The sequence below is a fragment of the Capsicum annuum genome, chromosome 3, assembly GCF_002878395.1.
Source record: "Capsicum annuum cultivar UCD-10X-F1 chromosome 3, UCD10Xv1.1, whole genome shotgun sequence".
Classification (NCBI taxonomy): Eukaryota; Viridiplantae; Streptophyta; class Magnoliopsida; order Solanales; family Solanaceae; genus Capsicum; species Capsicum annuum.
Window position 1 is genome coordinate 52,623,721 of NC_061113.1, and position 16,321 is coordinate 52,640,041.

Genomic DNA, 16,321 nt, shown 5'->3' on the forward strand with positions numbered 1-16,321 from the left:
AACTAATATAACAATTATAAATATTTGAGAGAATGTGAGAATATTAAGAGAGTATGAGAATTGATAATATTTGTGTGAAAAAAAAAATTAAAATGAAGGATATTTATAGTAAAAATTTTAAGGGGTGGTGTGGGGTAATTGGGAGGAGGGGGGCGTTTGAAACGGCTACAAAGTAACGCCTAAAAGAGTCGTTGCCAGTGTCAGATACCTCCCCATTTAAAAAAAAAGGCAGATATTTAAGCATCTGAGGGACCGAAACTGGTTAATCGGTATTGAAACTGGAACTACCAGATTTTTTCGAAGGTTCGCACCGGTAACGTTGTTCGGACCATTGGGTGCTGGTATACCGGCACTAACCGATACTGTGGCGTTACTGGTAACGGAACCATGCCGGAATCGGAGTTGGCAGACCGGAACGGAATTTTCTGGTTCTGTTGCCAGACTTAGTGTTGACCGATAGAGGATTGCAAGGGAGATACTCATCATATCAAGATTTGATACTCAATGATATTAGGATATCTTAGGATAATTGTTGTAATCTAGATTATCCAATCTATGATTCTTTTTTTTTATGTAGAATATATGATTCTGTACAACCCCCAATTTCATGGGATTTAGATGATTCTACTCAACAATCTCCTATGTATATGACAGAGAAAAGTGTGAATGAAACTATTCAATCATCTTATTCCACAAAACAGAACCCACATAATGGCAGCAGACTGCTCTAACACTTTAAACTTCATGTTCAGAACTATGAAGCCACTCAAAAAATGCAGTTAAGTTTCCAATTAAGAGCTTGTCAAACCCACCATGAAGAACATCCAAAGGAGGTCCTTTATTCAGTTTAGAGAGAAGAAAATCTTCAAGTGCAGCCCTTTGGTGAACCAGGAGATACTTGAGAATATCAACAGCCATGTTCTGAGCATGAAGCCTGTGAACGCAAAGAAGAGAAATTAGATTTATTCAAAGACAGCAATTTAAATCAGTGTCAATGTTGCTGGGATAAAATATTATCCTTCTATTAGCGACTTGCAACTGTTAACACTGTGCAAACATCAATTCCACTATCCTCCGAGGATGGGTCCAAGGGCACTCTTTCTTTGGCTCCACTTGCAAAAATTTAGAAGAAAGTAGTTCATCTTCTACAATGGTTATCAAGAACAATGGGAGGAAAGAGAATAAAATCATTTTGTTCATGTTTTTCAGAATCGCATGTACATAAGCATCCAGTTTCCTACTTCCTCTACCAATAGACAGGATCTCTTTCCCTGTTGGGGCAGCTTCTTCAACACGCCCATCCTTATTAGCCAATTGTAGCATAGATAATACGAACTCCAGAGTCTTCAGTACACCAGCATGCCATGGAAAAGCACCCATATATAGCTCTATCCACTATCGGCTAGCATAATGTTTCCAAGTTAAGGGACCAATGGCCCTTATCCAGCTTTTTCTCATCTTCCTCATCATCCCACAAAAGACGCCTTTCGAGGAAGTTCAGTATACACTCTACTGAGGCACAGTCCCTAAAATACCAAGATAGATTCAGCATCAACATTCAAAGGAGCACTCTCCAAGATACCTTCGATGACAGGTACTGCCTTTACTTGTTCAGTTACCACACCAGACAAAACTTCCGCCATAAAATCAAGAACAGTTGTAGCTCCAGCGGAGCATGGCCCTCCACCATACCCACAGTCGTCCACCTCAAGAAGCAAATTTGAACCAATCACAAACATTATGTTTGCAGAAGATTGTCCTTGAGAAGCGGATTTCGTCTCAAGAGAGAAATCTAATTCAGTGCTAGATGCAGCAGACTCAAAACCTGGTTGCGATGAAGTAACATCAATATCTGTTATATTGTTCAGCATCATTGGCATATCTCAAGAGCTTGTACTAGTCTGTCCCTGTGGAAAGCTTTCCATACTTATAGAGGTCTTGGCTGACTGTTCCTGTTTGTGAGGCAAACTAGAAAAAGTATTATGGGAGCTGCTAGTTTCATCACCATCATTTAAGTTCTTCTCTTCCAATGTTACAGAAAACTTTTTGCCATTTCACAGCTGGTGCGGCCCTACATGTTGGAGAACACAAAAAATAAAAAATAAGCAAAGAATTCCTTCAACATAGTCAAATATAAAATAACTACAGGCATACAGGAAAGAAATTTCAAATGAACTAGACACAAGAAAAATAAAGGTCGATGCAGCTTTCAAGAAATCTGCTCTTCGACAAACAGCTGCGAAAGGAAGACGCATTTTTGCAAGATCAACCATGAACCTAAGGACAGAGGTGGCAGCAGCAGGTGTTGAAGCCTCACTACCCATCATCCATGCTGCATAAGTTTTATGCATAAGGGCTTCACCCTGAAGCTCTACAATTATGTCAGTATTATCGTCTGCCAGCTCTGCCACAACTCCAGCCCTGATCTGGGAAAGGTAGCATTGACTGCATAGACAACCTATCAAAAGTTGCCTTTGGCATAGCAATCACAGATTCCAATAGGTCAGTAAATTTCAAATCTCCATATATGCCACCACTTGGCATTTGGGCATGAAAATCTAGCATCCGAGCTTCAGGCAGTCTTGGGTACACAGGCTTGCCGAAAATAACAACAACAACAACAACAAACCCAGTGAATTCCCAACAAGTGTAGTCTGGGGAGGGTAAAATGTACGCAGTCCATACCGCTACCTCCGAAGAAATAGAGAGGTTGTTTCCGATAGACCCCCGGCTCAAGATAAAGAATAGTCAGCAAGATCAAAGTAATACACGAAAATAGGATTGGTGGCATAACCGAATTAAGAAATAAGGAGTAATAAAAATAGAAATACGAGAGACACAAAAATAAGAGTAATATGAAAATAAGAAATAAGAAAAGGACACCCACCTAGTAATAGTATACACTAGCAGCTCCTACCAATGGACACAGTCCTAGAGTTACTAACCTGGCTACGCAAGAGCTCCCTAGCTACAAGATATAACCCACCCTTGCATTAGGCTTCTACCCTTATCCGCAACCTCCATACCTTCCTATCTAGGGCCATGCCCTCAGTAAGCTGTAACAGCTCCATGTCATGTCTAATCACCTCTCTCCAGTATTTCTTCGGCCTACCTCTACTCCTCCTGAAACCATCCAAAGCTAGTCTCTCACACCTACGAACTGGGGCATCCATGCCCCTCCTCATCACATGCCCAAACCATCTCAGTCTTTCCTCCCGCACCTTGTCTTCCACCGACGTCACTCCCACCTTCTCCCGAATAATCTCATTTCAGACTCTGTCCCCTCTAGTAAGTCCACACATCCAACGCAACATTCTCATTTCCGTTTGCCAAAAATAAGACAAAACATATATCAGGGAGTCATTGAAACTTGGAAGAATTCTTGCCAAACCTTGATAGCCTCCACTTGAGCGAAATTTAAGTGCAAATGTTGGAGAAGACACAAGGCACACACCAAGAAGAGTCATAACCCACCTCATACTTGTAGGATGTACAGCTTCATCAAGAAAATAAGTTATTAATTTTGATGAAACAATTTTGTGCCACTGGTCAAGCAAATCCTCTGATTTTATCATCACTTGTAGATCAATCAACATCTCAAGCAACATGTTCCTTATAATAATATGCTTTCCCATAGATTCTCTCGTAATTTGATACCTTGAAGTTAATTCTGGTGGATCAAATGTCATGATCACAAATCTAACCACTAGCTCTAGTTCAGAGGATAAGAATCCATCTTCCAATATAACACCTAACAATACAGCTAATTTTGCTACCATCGGTACTTCCACATCACCTCTTTGTAAGGTTACAAGTAAATGTTGAAAAAGGTTAATTCTGTGCAGAATTGCCAGATTATGATTCCTATACCAGTGCATTGAAACCAGATCCTCAAGGAAGCCCAGTAAAGCAATCTGTATTGGAATTGGGGTCGTCACCCAAACAGTCCAGTCCAACAAAACATCCTCAACCATATCGGCATTTGAAAGAATTATGCCATTAGATGTCTCAGTTGGCATTTCAGTATTTTCAAGCTCAAAAATATGACTCAAGGAATCTTTAGGTACAGAAAAATCATCCATGTTTCCATGAGATCCAACTCCTGAATTTGGACAAAGTAAGGTCTTCAATGCTTCCCTCATTGACAGACGTGGTAGGAGGCAGTGTCTTTCGGGAACGATAGAACTTCTTTGGTTCAGAGAACGAAGCCTCATATGCGGCAATCTGGATAAAGATTTCAAGCAATTGCATGTCAAATAATGGCATTCGTCGGTGCAAGAAGAGAGCAAGCAAATGGTATTCCCTGTAATTCTGCATGTCTCTAACATTCTGTGGATTTTGATGAAGAGCACAAGCAAGTAATGTCAAAGCCATGTGCAGCATGTCCCTTGTTTCAGCTGCTTCTACAAGAGCTAGAATAACAGCCATGCCACCAATGGGACAGATTGTCTCACCGATAACACAATGCTTGCAAATATAGATACCCAATAAGTCGTCCAAAGCGTGGTATGCCTGTGGATAATCAGGAATTAGGAAACAAAAGAGAGAAAGCTCATGAAATAATTTGCAATTCTCACTTTGTTTTTTGAAATTTACCAGCAATAAGCAAAATTAGGAATAAACTAATCTACTCACCTCCAATAGGAGAAGCAGCAGCTGACATTGGATCAACCAGATTGAGCACAGAGTATGTTCCAAAAGCTCGAAGCAACACTGTACTTGTCCCATCAAATGCGAAAATGAGCTTCTTACTAGAAAGTTGAAGGGAGAGGTTCCCTAATTTGTCCAAATCCCAAACAAATCCACTCCGGTTACACTGAACACTCCCTGACTTTCCTACATTATTTGGCTTTTGCGGGTTAGGAGCCAAAGGTAAGTCGGCATCCAAAGAACCTAAAATTACCATGCTACCACCACCACAAGCCTGATTAGGAACAAATTGCAGCAAATCTTTGTCCTGGAAGAGACCCCTATACCCTCGCCCAAGAATATACATAAAGCAAATCGAACCAGGGGAAAGAACTACTTCAAAAAGATAGCAAGATCTAAGCTTCCATGACAAGTCACTAATCTGTACACACGCAATCGGAGTACCAATAATCTCCTGCAAAGACTTGCCATCTGGAGAAGGAGAATATCCTAATCTAACTGTGTATCTTAACTTTCCATTGAGGTAAGCATAAGCAAAGCTAGGCTAAAAGAGGCCAGCCAGCGCATTTGGTTTGCTATGCACAATAGTGAGGTGATGCCACCTTCCTTCCTTTATTTCCACCCTGAAAATGGCAAAGAGGAAGAATTGCTAGTTGCAAGGGTGAGAACACCATCCTCTTGAAGAAACTTTCAGCATAGAAAGTGTTTGAACTGTCTACTGCTCCAACAGAAAATATCCTCAGGGCATGTGGCCCATGATGCTGCCCACTTACGCCTTGCCCTTTATTGTGTCCAGCTTTTGAAACATCATTCTCCTTTGCCTGTGACTTGAATAAATTTTGGAACTGAAACCAAAAAATAGAAGAATAACCAGCAGCAGGTAGCCAAGATCTTTCCCAAGGGCACTTGGATTGAAGCACTCCCAACCTTTGCTCATGTTCATCTCGACAAATGGTGCTAGGGAGACATCTTCTGAGGCCAGATCCTCTGTAAGAATCAACCTTTCCATCATATCAACTAGATAACGACCAGAAGTGGCCAGTCGCATCTGCAGAATGTATCTAACAAGCACTTGAAGTTCAGAGGCAGATAACATGTCACCATGACTATTGTTAGTTTATGTATCTGCACACAAAATTAAACAACAATTTCCAGCAATGTAGGTCCTTGTAAGAAGAACAGACAACACTTTAGATAGCTCAGATATTACATATTCAAGGACAGATGATGAAAGTATCTGAAAACAAAATGGGCATGTCCCTTCCTGAATTGGTTTTAAAGTCAGAACCTCAGCTCATTCATCTAGAACACCCTCGTCTTTCTACTAGACAGAGAAAAAGATAGTGACACCCTACACTGAGTTCCCTGCAGTTTTCTCAGCTTCATTCATTGTTGTGGTACACAATAAGGATGGAAAGCTAGATTGAGCGGAGTTTGTGGAATCACGTCTTTTTGTGGATTCTTTAGCTTTTGGTATACCCCCTGTATAAGGCCATTTGCCCATGTTATTAATGAAAATAGTTTGCTTGACCAAAGAAAAAAGGATAAAAAACTAGAGCAAAGGGATGAATTTGGTGATTGTTAAGAAATGAACTTTGGACCTTACTCAACCTTCAAAAGCCAGCTCATGAGGTGAGGATTTCCCACGGACTAAGAAATCCAAATCCCACCAATGTGGGACAATTCCATAACCCCACCTACATGCCTAGGCCTGCAAAGTGGAGCTTCGACAACATAATTTGAGGGCCCAAAATTGGGAACCAAGCATTGGGATGAGTCAAGCAGGATGTTGGACCTAATTCAACCCCAAAAAGCTATCTCATAAGGTGAGAATTGCCTAAGACCATATAAGGAGACCAAGAAATCCACGTCCCACTGACGTAGGCCAATTCAACAATGATGATTGTGTTGACATAGCATAGCAAAATTTCAACCAATGAATCTTTCATATTTCATAACACTGGGTTAGACTTGGCCACAAGGATTATAATAAAAAGTTTATTGATAGTATCATTGCATTCAAGATGAATGAGCAATACCACTATCTGTACACATACATGATATATATATGGAGTGCGTTAATTAACCAGTGGTGTGATAATCATTACATAATTTCTGTTCAAATACATTAAATATGAGTATGTTCTTTACACCATTGATGCCACCCTTTCTGTTTCATGTATTACTATGACCTTGTTGACTATGCATTATCTTGAGCCAAGGGTCTATCAGAAACAACCTCTCTATTTCTTCAGAGGTAGCGGTATGGACTGTGTACATTTTACCCCCCAGCCCAGACCTCACTTGGTGGGAATACACTAGGTTTTGTTGTTGTTGTTGTTCTTTACACCATTGGTTTGATAGTCATTAATTTAGTATTCCTTGTTAACTTGAGACTATTAAGAAATTACATATGCAAATTAAACTCTCTTAATATCATCACTAATTTTGCACTTATTTAAAACTAGTGTCTGTGTCCAACACGAGAATAGTCTACATCTTTATGACTTGGTCAATAGTAGTCGGAGGCATTAGGTAATGTGGCTCCCTCTGAAATCATGAAAGGAGGAAGCACTATCTCAAGATCAAGCTCCAACAGTTGCTGTACAACTTGTCGTTCACAATCAACACTTATCAAACCAGATTCAGACAGAAGATCATAGAATGTCTGGGAAGATATGACTGCGTGCAACTTTGTCCTGTTAATAGTGTTATCACAAACAGCTGTTGTCATTAGACGCAGCAAGTATGTGAACACTTTAAAGTAAATTGTCAAATTCAATTGATTTGCAGGTTCTCCATCACTTTGAAAACCATGATGTGTGGTCAATAAAAGAGAGAACCCAATGGCTTCACCAAAGACCCTCTGAGTTGAACTATTAATTCCTAAGATGTGCCATAAAGCTCCGGAAGTGTCACATTTAGCATCATTATGAAGTATGTAATGATTTCCCAAAGCACTTGTAATCATCCCACTTTTTGAAATGTCAACCAGTGCTCCTAACTCCTCCGGGTGGGCCTGAAAAAAAACAGATATCATCAACTTTGTTTGCAGCAAGTGCTCAAAGCAAGACATAATCTAGGATCAAAAAATATGTAGGGGACCCAATCCAACTTATATGACTAACAAAAGATGTATCAGATATACACTCCAGTATGAATTGTAATCTAATATTACAGTACAAGGGAGGAACTTATAAGCTAAGAGTACTATTCTAGCAACTAACTGCTGAAGAGGTAGATTGCCTGAAACTAAAAGAGATAGCAGCTACTTTAGAAGCCACCATGTTCTTTCAAGAATGCCAAAGCTACTTGTAGGTTAATATAACAGCTCAATAATCTTTATTTTTTCAAGTAATTTTCATCTCTGTCTACGGCCTCTTCAACAACATACCTAGTGAAATCCCACAGGCGGGGTCCCCTACCTCGTGGAGGTAGAGAGGCTCTGCAACTTCTTCACACTTGAAAAAGCATATTGACAATAAAGAAACATGGTTATATCAGCAGGAAATTTATATTCCAAAAGACTGCATGCTAAGCTACCTAGTCTGAAATTTCACCAATGGTACGGGGTTCGCTCCATCAACTAGGGAAGAACAACAACAACAACAACAACAACAAACCCAATGTATTCCAACATAGTGGGGTCTGGGGAGGGTAAGATGTACGTAGTCCATACCACTACCTCCGAAGAAGTAGCAAGGCTATTTCCGATAGATCCCCGGCTCAAGACAAAGAATAGTAAACAAATTCGTAATAAAACATGAAGCAAGATGGCATAACAGGAATAAAGAATAGTAACAAATTCGTAATCAAGCATGAAACAAAATGGTATAACAGAAATAAGACACCCACAAAGTAATACCCTACACTAACGAACCAGCGGCACCCCCTACCCCCATACTCCCCTACTAGCAGCTCCAACCTATGGACATAGCCCTAGGACTACCACCCTAGCTACCCCAAAGCTCTACTAATTACTGATTACTACTCACCCATATGCACTAGCCTTCTATCTTAATTCGCGTCCTCCAGACCTTCCTATCTAGGGTCATGTCCATAGTAAGTTGTAACGGCTCCATGTCACGTCTAATCACCTCTCTCCAGTATTTCTTCGGCCTACTCCTACCCCGCCTGAAACCATCCAAAGCTAGCCTCTCACACCTACGAACTACGAAAGAACAAGTATTCAGAAATAATACAAACAATATTCATCAAAGTAAGATCCATCAATTTTAGGGGAACTTGAAAGTTTGGTAACTTTTTGAATTGTAACTTGCGGAACTAGGGTTTTTAAGAAAGTAATTCTAATGTTTTTATAATAATATTTCATCAAAATTCCAGCGCAGCACCCAAGGGTGTAGCCTAGTGGTTCAATGAAGTTGAGTTGAGCACCATGAAGTCTCAGGTTCAATTCCCAATAGAGACAAACACTAGGTATTTTCTTCCCATCTGTTCTAGCCTTGGAGGACAAAGTTACTGGGTACCTGTTGCTGGTGGGAGGTGGCAGGTATCCCATGAAATTAGTCAAGATGCGCGCAAACTGGCTCGGCCACCACGGTTATCAAAAAAAAAATCCCATCACAAAAAATATAAAAGTTCAAAATTTTACCTGTGCAACATCTTCAATAATTAAGCATTACAAAACCCTAAGGACACCTGGACGATGAATGTCAGATGCCAAGAGAGGGAGTATAGTAGTCAACCCACTATCTGATCGTTCTTCAACAATGAGACCATATAGTCCCAGGTAACTGTTACACGAAAATGAATCAACTGGACAAGTTAATTAGCTTTGCCATATCAACAGTTAATTACGGGCTGTTGAATTAGTTAGAAGAAGATAGCAAATTAGATTCACTCTCATTTCTTATAAAAGGCATTGTATCTACAAATTCAATCATCAATTGAATAATAATACAATTTTCCTAATTGAATTCTATTTTCATCTTCTTCCCGAATCCACCCCCATAGCTGATTACTCGAGTTTTCCCCGTAAAGACTCTTGTCCAGCTGCTAAAACCTCGGATTCCTCTATGAATCCCTGTATTTTGGCTATCATTGTTATCAAAGCCATTCTTTCCTTGGATTTACGATGACAAAGACAGCAAGATCTTCAGAGAATTCTGCTTCTGAAGTGGTTGAATTAAGAGAAATGATGCAGAAATTGATTTCAGAAATTGGTGTTCTTAATGGTGCAGTGGAGAAATTGAAGAAATTGAATCAAACGGTGATGGAATTAAAGGAACAACTAGAAGGGAATCAAAAGAATATTACTCCTACCGGAGATGAGATTGAAACTTCAGGGGAAAGACTGTCTCGAGAGAGACAATTGGTGGAAGAGCCCAGAAACAAGAATCCTTTGGGTTACCAACAAAGTACAGCTCGTTACTCTAAACTAGATTTTCCAAGATTTTCTGGAGAGGATGTGAGTTCTTGGTTATTTAGATTGGAGCAGTTTTTCGGGTTTAAGGAAATTGCCGTGGATCAAAAGTAGGACTGACAGCAATACACTTGGAAGGTGAAGCTATTCAGTGGCATCAATCCTTCATGAGGTATAGACAATACATTCAACCTTTATCTTGGAATGAATATGTGGTAGCTTTGGTGGAAAGATTTGGGGCAGGTTCCCCAAAGAAGCTAGTTAGTTTTCAACCCTATAATCCTTCTCATTTCTATCCACAAAAAACTTCTATTAAGAAGACATCATATACTTGCAAGGTTCTCGATAAAATGCCTAAAAGAGATTTACATGTAGATTCTCTGGATAGTAGTACTGTTGACATAAACAATGAAATAGAAGAAATTGAAGACTTGTTTCTTGATGTGTTCTATAGAGATATTGGTTTCTCAATAAGGCACCTTCTATGGAAGATAAGAGCAATAAAGGGGATTTTGGAGGCTTTGTTCTCAATGTTCTTTTCATAGAAAATGAGAACAAAGTGTTTGCAACTTCTTTAAACAGTGAAGAAGTTAACTCTAATGAAGATAAGTTGGTGAAACAAGAAACAAGAAGGATAAGGAAGCTGGAGCAGTCGAACTCTTCATGCATTTCCAGTTATATCCTCGAACTCTAAGAAAACCGGAGGATATGGTTTCAGCTAATAAAAAAGAGAAGCATAATGGAGTTAGTGCAAACCAATGGGAATTGGGTAAGTTTTTCGATAATAAAGACCAGAAACAATTCTTTGATTTCAAATATGGTTGTATTAGGTTCCAGGGGTTGAAAAACACAATCAACAGTAGAACTTGTGATGTTTGTTCAAGAGCTGCTTGGAAAGAAGTGCTCTCATGGCAGGCTCATTCTGATACAATTATTTCCGCGGTCATGACTTTGTGTGACTTATGGTTTGACTTTAAGAGTGATACGATAATTTGGGGCAAAATTTGCCCATGTGAAGGAGCTGAGAAATTGCTCTTTCTAATAATAAATGAAAGACCAATATTAATTGCATGGGATGTGATTGGAAACAAGAAAGTAATGATGTTGAGGATGAGAATGTATGACTATATGATGTACCTTGTAAACTGTCACATTGCTACACACTTAAGAGTCATCAATTATCAATTCTTTAGTTACCATTTCACTCTTGAGAACAATGGTGATCTCGACGGGAAGGGATGCACTCAGTTTCCAATTTTACAATTTTCTGCGCCTTCACTTGGAAAGATGAGTTCGACATCTTTTGAGCAGAATATGGAGAACGGAGGGAAGCAGTTGTTTATGTTATTCCAGTCTCTTGGTCCTTCATTCGATAAGAAGGGTCCGACAGTAGAAGGAGCTGCATCTTCTGGGTGGAATGGACGACCTTTTGCAGTCATCAAAATTTTGGGACAGACACAAAAATATGGTGAAAATGGTTTTAACTTTGGTCAAGCAGGAGATGAAATGACCCGTGTCATTTGGAAATTAATCAAGGATAAGCTCATCTTGCCCTTTGTGGAGTTGGATATAAAATACTTCGTTCTTGGCCTTCATCGCCGTGATGCCACAGATGATAAGGTTACAATTGAAAGTGCTAAGGCTACTTTGAAGTATAATGTAGCAATTAAGTGTGCAACCATCACTCCAGATGAAGCTCGTATGAAGGAGGTTAACTTGAAGCATGTGTGGAAGAGACCATATGGGATAAATAGGAATATTCTAAATGGTACGGTATTCAGGGAACCAATCCTCTGCAAAAACATCCCTCGACTTGTCCCAGGTTGGTCAAAACCGATATGCATAGGCAGATATGCTTTTGCTGATCAATATCGAGCTACTGATACAATAATTCAAAGAGCTGGAAAACTCAAATTAGTATTTGTACCAGAAGGGACGGATCAAAAGATCGAGTTCGAGGTTTGCAACTTCACTGGTGCTGGTGGAGTAGCTCTATCCATGTACAACACGGATGAGTCTATTCGTTCTTTTGCTGAAGCTTCTATGAACATGGCTTACCAAAAGAAATGGCCACTCTATCTTAGCACAAAGAATACCATCCTTGAGAAATACGACGGAAGATTCAAGGACATATTCCACGAAGTTTATGAGTCAAACTGGAAGTTGAAGTTTGAAGAAGCTGGGATCTGATGACTACTTCTGATGGCAAGTCCCCATTGCTCAGATCCAAAAGTTATACTGCAAAGAAGGACGGTTAAGAAAGGGAATAGAACTGTGGCTCAAGTTTTGCCCAAATGGACAGGATTGTCGGCTGGTGCTGCAACTTGGGAGTACCTTATTGTTCTTCAAGCAAGATTTTCTGGTCTTGATCCTTGAGGTCAAGGATCTCTTTGCAGCAGGGAGTACTGTTACACGAAAATGAATCAACTGGACAAGTTAATTAGCTTTGCCATATCAACAGTTAATTACGGGCTGTTGAATTAGTTAGAAGCAGCTAGCAAATTAGATTCACTCTCATTTCTTATAAAAGGCATTGTATCTACAAATTCAATCATCAATTGAACAATAATACAATTTTCCTAATTGAATTCTATTTTCATCTTCTTCCTGAATCCACCCCCATAGCTGATTACTCGAGTTTTCTCCGTAAAGACTCCTGTCCAGCTGCTAAAACCTCGGATTCCTCTGTGAATCCCTGCATTTTGGCTATCAGCAACTCCCATTGTGCCTTCAACTTCAAAAAGAAGGAACTTCCCTGAATCAGATTCTGCCAATTTGGGTGAAGAAAGTATAGCATTCTTACTGTCCAAGTGTTTCTTAAAGCTGCTTGAACTTGACTCGATTTCCTCTCTAAATGATTAGGGTCATCAGCATGCTGCTCCGAACCCCAAAGAAACTTGTGTTGTTTCAGATCCTCCAGCAGAACCTCCAATACACCAACTTCCCTTAGAACTTTCTTGTATTGTTGATCGAAGGATAAGAGTTTTACAAAGAAAGACAAAATTGTATGCTTCAAAGGGGTAATTGGTTGCTGCAACAAACAACAAAGTGAAAGAAACTCTTGCTCAGGTATACAATTTACAACAGTCACAGCATATTCAAGTATCTTCAAAATTATCTCTTGCAAGGATGGCGGAAAGCCATCCATATTAAGGATCAATAGAGGCACGGTCCGTAACTGCTGACAAAGCTTGTAATTGTCAAGATGGCTTGAGAATATTTTAAACATCCTGTTGAGTACTTCACCCTGCAGAGTCCTGCTATCAGCTTAAGAAAAATGTCTTGCAACATCTGAACAGCTTCCAGGTCTTTAACTTTGTCATCAACAATTCTGTCAGAAGATGACGTACGATTTCTGCCATGCCCACTAGGCTTAACATGAGTAGCTTTTGAAGCTTTTAAGCCAGATGCTCCAGAAGGACCCGTTTGAGCAAGATTATCAAGCACATCAAGTAACCTAGAGAGTGTAGGGGACACATCTTGTGATGAAGCCTCCCCTCTTTTTACCACTAAATCGCTTTTACCAACATGATTAGCCAAATGTGGATAATCTGAAGTAACTCCTCGATCAGGAAGGAACTTAGAATGGGAATTCTGACCACCTTAACCCTTTGCGAGAAGTAAAGCAAACTGAACCAAGAACTGATAGCCATGAGCATTGTGGATTTCCTCCCTAAGCCTATACCACCAGCCTCTACAAGTCAAAGTTTTCTAGAATCAGCAACAAAGACAAAAAACAAGGGCAAAAAATAAGGCTATGAACTTAGAAATAACACATCTTGTGATGAAGCCTCCCCTCCTTTTTCCTCCAAATCGCTTTTACCAGCATGATTAGCCAAATGCAGATAATCTAAAGTAACTCCTTGATCAGGAAGGAACTTAGAAATGGAATTCTGACCACTCTGACCCTTCACGGGAATTAAAGCAAACTGAACCAAGAACTGATAGCCATGAGCTTTGTGGATAGCCTCCCTAAGCCTGATACCACAAGCCTCTACAAGTCAAAATTTTCTAGAATCAGCAACAAAGACAACAAACAGGTGCAAAAAATAAGGTTAGGAACGGATAAAGGACACAACAGATCATTTTCCGAAAGTATAGTCTGCATCAGTCTGCAGAGTTGCAGCCTAACATTCTAAGTGGAAGTTTCAAGCACTGAATAATCACATGAGGACATTGACTTCAAGAAGAAAGCAAGAGGGTTACCTGTCCTATACGACAATTCAACACACTCAAGAAGAAAGTCCACAATGCACATCATATAGGCAGAATCTCCATAACCAGGGTTAAAATCCTTAACAGCCAAGAGAAGAAATTTTATCTGGGGCATCAAAGATGATGAGCATCAGCAAACAAGTGCAAAGAATATCAAATTTCTAAGTACAAACAGTGCATTGCTAAATGCTAATAGCCCTGTAAACAATGAAACTAGATAATGATGTATACACCTTCTCCACACTATTCTGACATCCGTTTTACAAATGATAAAATATATTTAGCAAGTCGCCAGGAAAAAAGAAACTAATCAACAACAACATACCCAGTGAAATCCCACAAAAAAAAAAGAAAGAAAGAAAGAAACTAATCCCTGACTTATAAAGAATGAAATGAGGCAAACTGGCCATGTAAATTATTTAGAGTATTTCGAGCGCTGAACAAGCTCAAAGTGATTCTTAATTACTAAAATCAGAAAGAACAAAAGAAAAAGAGACTTCACACTGAATCATGGCAGTACGACATCCAAGTTAATGCACCCAACTTAACAATCTAGCCCTGGACTCAATGTTTCAAATAAAAGCATCATCAACCAAGTGTTCACTGTGGTACTACTAAATTGTGCATATTACCCTATGACACAAACCCCACAGAAAATTAAGCATACAAAGGCTTTAGATCTTGACAAGTCCAAACAACAGTATTTTAAAGCTTTCTGAAGAAAATGCAGACAATACAAAGACTTCTGAATATTAACCCATTTGTTATCAGATATTATTAAGCCTTCAGTGTAATGCTGGGATAGTATCTTGAATCTCGAAAGCACTCAAGATAGGACTTCAGAAAAGAATGCCCAAAGTAGTTTTTCAAGAAGCTATCACTACAAGTAATTTTTTCCTTCTTAAGTAGAGAAAATATTCCCAAACATGATGGTTACAGATTGATTAAGCTTAACACCTAAGGGTAAAGAATTCCTATGGAGGACTTCTCAAAATGAAAATTTGTTGTACAGGACCCAGGCCTCCTTGCAGAGAGACTAGAATTTATCAAAATGCCTTTTCTTTTCTTTTTCTATTTTGTGAACATTTTGGTATTGTTGGCTCTTGATCTAGGATTATATTTTTCATGCAATGAGTAATAAATTCCGATGTTGATTGTCTAATGAGAGGACAAGTTGGTGAGGTCTTACACTCAAACAACAATTTTCATAGTTTGCAATTGCTTTGACTTCATTCTCACCTTTTCAACCTGACTTTGATTTGGGTGCTATAAAGTGCCGAAAGCTGCAATAAAGGGGAGATTTTTCTGTACGTGATCAGAAGAAAATTCAAACTGGAAGCACAAGCCAAAGCCGGACAATAGATCTAAATCTCCATAGCAAATTTTGCCAATCTCTGAATTCTCAACAATTAAAAAGTTGCCTTCCAACAGACTAAAAAAGGCCAAACCGGCGGACTAAAGTTCCCGTTATGCGTAGGGTCCGAGGAAGGGAAGGGCCGGACCACAAGGGTCTATTGTATGCAGCCTTATCTTGCATTTCTGTCAGAGGCCGTTGTTTCCACAGCTTGAACCTGTGATCTCCTGGTCACATGGCAGCAACTTTACCAATTACTCCAAGGCTCCTCAACATACTGATGTGGAATATTCATATGAACACCACATCTTTATTCAGAACGAGGAGTCTTGATTGTTGTAGAGCTCATGAGCATCTCAAAGTTGCCTAAGACTCAAACCACCAACAAATTCACTGACATCATGACAAGGCCACGGGACGAATATTATCGTTGCCTCGCTGCAAGAGAACATGCTAGTTAGCTCCATATCTCTTATTGAAAAATATGATGAGCATGTCGTGGGGCTATGTAATACCCATGCTTATTCCTAGCTAGAAATAATCTCAAGGATGCTAGTACTTGCTTTGAAATACAAATCTACTTTTGTACCCATGGTATTGTTGAGTTTTCTACTTTCTATCACGTGGGAAATTGAGTTAGCTTTCTAAGGATACCAATTTTGTCCAAATCTGACACCAGAAGAGGAAGTTATGGATGTTTTACTCAGAACTGACCGAAA

At 39.5% G+C, this 16,321-nt stretch overlaps 3 protein-coding genes across 5 annotated transcripts; 1 reads left to right on the forward strand and 2 right to left on the reverse strand.

Annotated features, from left to right (window-relative positions):
• Positions 1–642: 642 nt before the first annotated feature.
• On the reverse strand, positions 643–5,740 carry LOC107865432 (protein SPIRRIG-like). Its single transcript, XM_047407989.1, has 2 exons — positions 4,636–5,740; positions 643–4,512 (listed from the first exon to the last, which is right to left on the reverse strand). The coding sequence occupies exons 1-2, from the start codon at positions 4,726–4,728 to the stop codon at positions 4,075–4,077; spliced, it is 531 nt and encodes a 176-aa protein (XP_047263945.1). The 5' UTR covers positions 4,729–5,740; the 3' UTR covers positions 643–4,074.
• Positions 5,741–10,696: 4,956 nt separating this feature from the next.
• Positions 10,697–12,626, forward strand: LOC107863838. The gene has a single exon (XM_016709999.2). It carries the CDS (start codon positions 10,697–10,699, stop codon positions 12,221–12,223), a length of 1,527 nt encoding a protein of 508 aa, XP_016565485.2. The 3' UTR covers positions 12,224–12,626.
• LOC124885290 (protein SPIRRIG-like) lies at positions 12,523–15,807 on the reverse strand. 3 transcript variants are annotated; one of them, XM_047407987.1, is made up of 3 exons: positions 15,488–15,807; positions 14,240–14,327; positions 12,523–14,027 (listed from the first exon to the last, which is right to left on the reverse strand). In XM_047407987.1, the coding sequence occupies exon 3, from the start codon at positions 13,260–13,262 to the stop codon at positions 12,663–12,665; it is 600 nt and encodes a 199-aa protein (XP_047263943.1). In that variant the 5' UTR covers positions 13,263–14,027; positions 14,240–14,327; positions 15,488–15,807; the 3' UTR covers positions 12,523–12,662. The 3 variants fall into 3 exon arrangements, with proteins under 3 accessions (XP_047263943.1, XP_047263942.1, XP_047263944.1); XM_047407986.1 differs by having other exon boundaries at positions 14,240–14,354; XM_047407988.1 differs by lacking the exon at positions 14,240–14,327.
• Between the last annotated feature and the right edge of the window lie 514 nt (positions 15,808–16,321).